At 35.3% G+C, this 4,708-nt stretch overlaps 1 protein-coding gene across 2 annotated transcripts; it reads right to left on the bottom strand.

Moving 5' to 3' along the window:
- Positions 1-1,169: 1,169 nt before the first annotated feature.
- Parp16 (Poly(ADP-ribose) polymerase 16) lies at positions 1,170-4,454 on the bottom strand. 2 transcript variants are annotated; one of them, XM_089696425.1, is made up of 7 exons: positions 4,327-4,454; positions 3,511-3,655; positions 3,024-3,179; positions 2,733-2,942; positions 2,237-2,417; positions 1,986-2,153; positions 1,170-1,901 (listed from the first exon to the last, which is right to left on the bottom strand). In XM_089696425.1, the coding sequence occupies exons 1-7, from the start codon at positions 4,452-4,454 to the stop codon at positions 1,735-1,737; spliced, it is 1,155 nt and encodes a 384-aa protein (XP_089552551.1). In that variant the 3' UTR covers positions 1,170-1,734. The 2 variants fall into 2 exon arrangements, 1 of the variants encoding a protein (XP_089552551.1); XR_016315743.1 differs by lacking the exons at positions 1,986-2,153; positions 2,733-2,942; positions 3,024-3,179; positions 3,511-3,655; positions 4,327-4,454 and having other exon boundaries at positions 1,763-1,901; positions 2,237-2,576.
- Between the last annotated feature and the right edge of the window lie 254 nt (positions 4,455-4,708).

Below are 4,708 nucleotides of genomic sequence, written 5' to 3'. Positions count from 1 at the left end.
TTAACACGTTCGCTGCGAAACAGGGCTTGAAACACCCTGTCCGTGTCTCGTCGTTATAGCGGTAGGAAAAAACTTAAACTTCTCTGTCGTGCGGGAGGCATAACTTCCATCTGGTTCAGTGTAGGAAAGTGATATCTATATATCTGAGATGTGCTATTGATTCCTAGTTCAATGGTATACCGACCTTAATACCGGGTTTCTTAGACCTCGTGCCGCACTGAACAAATAAAAATTCTAACACAGTGCGGAACGAGGTTGCGAACACCTCGTACCACCGCGCACCTCGTACCGCACCCTAAGCTAGCTTCACGCGGTTAGTGTTGTGCAACGCATTCGAGACTATTTGTGGAACAACTTATTGAAGCTTTTACAAAGAAGGACTTGAATGTGGATACAGCCTACAGGTACCTAATTTTCAAACTACTCGTTATAATAAATATCGTTAATAGAAACGTGAATGTGACATGTTGAGTAACTTTCTTCAAATAGGTTGATAATCATGATTACTATTAGTGTGTTTGTTCATTGAATCAACTAGCGGCAAATCCAAAACACCCGGCAATCGGTGTATGGCTCATCAAAATTTAACTCTTGCCCAAGTCAACAAGCCAACAAACAAGGCACATCATCTCTTAAAGGGATCAAAGAAGAGGAGATGTGTAGGATGTTACGAAAAACTCCGCATCTTCTTAACAAGTCGTGAGGCCGACAAAAAAAGTAAAGGAAATTCTCACAGAATGCACTGGTTGCAAACAATATTCTGGTTTGGCCTGTTTTAATAAAAAACATCCATAAGTTTGATAAATAAATACAATTAAATAAAATCGATATTTCTTTTCCCATCCCTAAATTATATGAAAAACTGCTATTGTTCAGTGCGGTATGGGGTACATCAGACCCCACATTTTATTTTACCCATAGAATCGAAACTAACTAATCTAACCACGGGCGGCGGTAGATTTAGGTTAATGAACTCATTGTTAATAATAATCACGACAAAAGCCGCACACTTTGTCTTATTTGGCGCCAAAAAAAGGATTTTGGTCTCCTACGGGCGGTGGGGTTTAATATGCCTCGTGCCGCCACAATCTCTGGTATAGGACAAGGTTTAAAGCGACCCGTAACGCAGTAATGGAAAGTACAGATATATCTGTGCCGCAGCGAACGTGTTAAAAAAATGCTAAACCGTATAATTACCAACTATTTTTTATTTTAGGGACCTAACTATCTCGACTTAAGTTAGTTAATCTATACTAATATTATAAAGCTGAAGAGTTTGTTTGTTTGTTTGAACGCGCTAATCTCGGGAACTACTGGTCCGATTTGAAAAATTTAGTATTTAGTTAGATAGCTCATTTATCGAGGAAGGCTATAGGCTATAATATATCATCACGCTACGGAGTGGAGCCACGGGAGTGAAACCGCGCGGAGCAGCTAGTTTATAATATTTTTGTAAGTTTATTTTTTTAATTTCCAGCCTATTTAACTAAGTGTAAGTATTTTGTACAGGCACGATTTTTTCCAAGAACCATTTGTATTTGAAAATGGAACATTTCCCAACAAAAAAAAATTCCAAGTTAGTCGGCTGTTTTGAACTCGCTACAAAATATATATCCTAGAAATGATATGATCAAAACACAATAATGAATTATTTATACAACAATTATTATTCAAGGACCATGATGAATAGAAATATTACAAAATTACAAAAAATTTAAATAACATCAGAAACTATCACACTTTGACGTTACTGAGTGCTACATCGATTTTCTTTAATAAAATTTTGTAATAGTAATTAACGGGTTGATTATTCGCAAATCCAATTGTCGCTAGCATTAGACCATAACCAAGAAGGATAGAAAACAATTTGTGTCTCGTCAGCCATTCTCGAAGACCGCCAGCTGTAAGCAGGAGTATTAAATAGCAAAAAAAAATGTATTTGAAAAAAAAAAAGATTTAACCATTTAAAGTAATAAGTTAATAACCATTTCTATTGGAGTTTGCTGTAGGAAACCGCAAAGAAGCAGGTTGTTTAGCATATACAAGTAAATATCGCACTCGAACCAAATCACAGTTTGTAACAACATAATGTGCCGTTTTCGTGTCTAAAATTTGGTCTGCATTTCCCTTATCTTCTTCATAAATTCCATCACCTGACGAGTGGCAGAGTATTTTAATTTTTTTTCCATTTTACCGTTAAATGTATATATTTACGTTCTAAATGTTATATTATTACCTTCATGAGAAACTGGTTTTTGGTAATTAATACCATCAGGAGCATCTATAACCTCACAAAGGGCAACGCATGATAAATGTCCACCGATGCAGCTAGCACCCCATCCGAACCCACCATGGCTATAGGGCAAACTTATGCTCAGTTCTGGCGACAGATATACGCCATTGCCCAGTAATGTTGTCTAAAATAAAAATAAATCGTAATATTAAGTTTATAACGAAACATAATACATCTATTTAATAAAATGAATCGCAAATTAATGTGTCGATAAGTTCAAAACTCGAGACCTATTCGGGTAAACTTTTTTACGTTTTTATTAAAGGCACATGGAACATGGAACTTGAAACATGTTACATACATACACATGAAGGGTTCATAATATGGAGAGCGCAAACACGAAAAAGGTACAATAGGGCAGAGCAACGTCTGCTGGAGCACGTAGTACTTCATAGCTAAATATATATTTTTTGTTTTTTGAAATTATATAATTAAATACCTTATTTAAGTGTTGTTGAATACCGAAATTAAGAATAGTATAGAAATTTTCCAAACGATTGCCGTGGTATGCGTAAAAAACTTTATGGTTTTTTGATAATTCCTTCCATTTAATTTCTGAATTCGATTTGGAGGAATTAACTACTTGAAACATAAATTGTGGCTTCGGTGCAGGCTTCAGAGAATGTGCGTTAATTAAAACAGCTTCATGCTGGAAATGGAAAAATTGGAAGCTTGAACCCTATTATTTTTTTTAACTTATTAAAATATGTTATAATAAATCTCTACCAACCGATTCTGGTAGCACTGTTTTCAAACTTGGTTCTTTTAACCTAACAAGAACATAGAATAGAAGATCTATAATGTCACTCAGATTACCCAAATTATCGAGGTTATCTAGTTGTTGTAATACCAAATCCAGAGCCGGTACATCCGTAATGACGCTTAGCTAAAAGTGACAATGGAAAAAAACTTAGTCTATTTATCAATTTGAATTAACGGATCATTAAATATTATAAGGTACTAGGTTTCCGCCCGCGGCTTCGCCCGCGCAGTCAAACAAAAACCCGCATAGTTCCCGTTCCCGTGGGATTTCCGGGATTGCGTCATTTTCCCGGGATAAAAAGTAGCCTATGTTCTCGGGTATCAAAATATATCCATACCAAATTTCATGAAAATTGGTTCAGTAGTTTAGGCGTGATTGTGTAACAGACAGACAGACAGAGTTACTTTCGCATTTTTTAATATGTATTAGTATGGATTAATAAAATTATACAAACTAATTCATCCATATCTTTCACGCCATTTTTCATGAATGCGGGTGGAAATGGCCTTAGACAACTTTCATATCGAAAGCTAAACGCTGCGGCTACAAAAAGACTCCATTTTATATCAGCCGCTTTAAAATCTTTCTCCAATACTAATCTGTGAATATTAGTTCGTTTACTAGGTATAATTGATTTTGAATTTAGAAGGCTTTGAGATTTTTTTTGGACCCTCTGATGTTATCACCACCTTCCACCGTCCTTGCCGTCATTTTAAGGACAAATAAGCTCTTTTCTTGAAGGCCCCAATGTCGTAACTTTTTGGGGACGCCGCAGGTGGATTGTTCCAAAGCTTAACCGAACCCGGAAGGAAGTTGCGGGTGAAGCGTAGGTACAGTGGTGGAGCACCATAACCATCCAGATAGTCTGGATGGAACTGAATTTTACGCCGAAAAAAAATTAGGTACGTATAGGTAGGAGTAGATCATTAATTTGGATATTTCGTGTAGGGAGGGCTACTACACCTGAACCGGGCTTATTGGTTAATTTGGAAAACTAAGTATAGTGCATAATTTGATACCAAAAAGTTCGTTATTTTTTTTATAATCGAAATTGATAGGTACTATCATATATATTATGGGAACATTTAAGCATTCAATATTCATACTATTACAATCATAGAGCTCCAGTCATACTTTGGTCCCAAGAGAAAAACTTATCTGAAGGTTGGCTACAAAACTTTTTACAATTTAAAATAACATTATAAAAATGTAAGTATTTATATTATGGACAACAATACAATGCGTATTATATTATTTTATTATAAATAACCTTAAATGAACAGCTTTCTTTTCTAAAGAATCCAGTTTTGCTTGGTTGTTATCTGACAAAGTTTCAGATGTGGATGCTAGATTGCAATTAGTAGCTGTATCCGATAGTGCTTCTGGTTCTCCATCCATATTTGTTCGAAATCACGTTTACGATTATAACTGTGTTATTGTGATAGACATAATTTTGAATATTTTAAATATATGCGATAAAAATATAGGGAAATTGTTCGGGATGTATAATATCTGTCAAATTTTTAAAATCAATAAGAACGTAACAACCAGTAGCAAAGCAGCACTATGATTTTTGTTGAAGTATTTATTCTCCAAATGATAGTTATTGTGCTTATACTCATGTCCAAAAACGTTCCAATTAAAAGACCAGG

This window comes from Colias philodice, chromosome 6, assembly GCF_061535455.1.
Source record: "Colias philodice isolate Cphi_HAF_F1 chromosome 6, ilColPhil1 Martin Lab GWU primary, whole genome shotgun sequence".
NCBI lineage: Eukaryota > Metazoa > Arthropoda > Insecta > Lepidoptera > Pieridae > Colias > Colias philodice.
This window is presented reverse-complemented; position numbering and strand designations above follow the sequence as displayed.

What these genes read in the sequence shown, in the direction of transcription:
- Parp16 (XM_089696425.1), bottom strand. Translation starts at nt 4,454, where the DNA reads ATGGATGGAGAACCAGAAGCACTATCGGATACAGCTACTAATTGCAAT. An exon ending in AAAACCAGTTTCTCATGAAG is followed by an intron (nt 2,154 to 2,236) that starts GTAATAATATAA and finishes GCCACTCGTCAG; the next exon opens with GTGATGGAATTTATGAAGAA. An exon ending in AGCAAACTCCAATAGAAATG is followed by an intron (nt 1,902 to 1,985) that starts GTTATTAACTTA and finishes TCCTGCTTACAG; the next exon opens with CTGGCGGTCTTCGAGAATGG.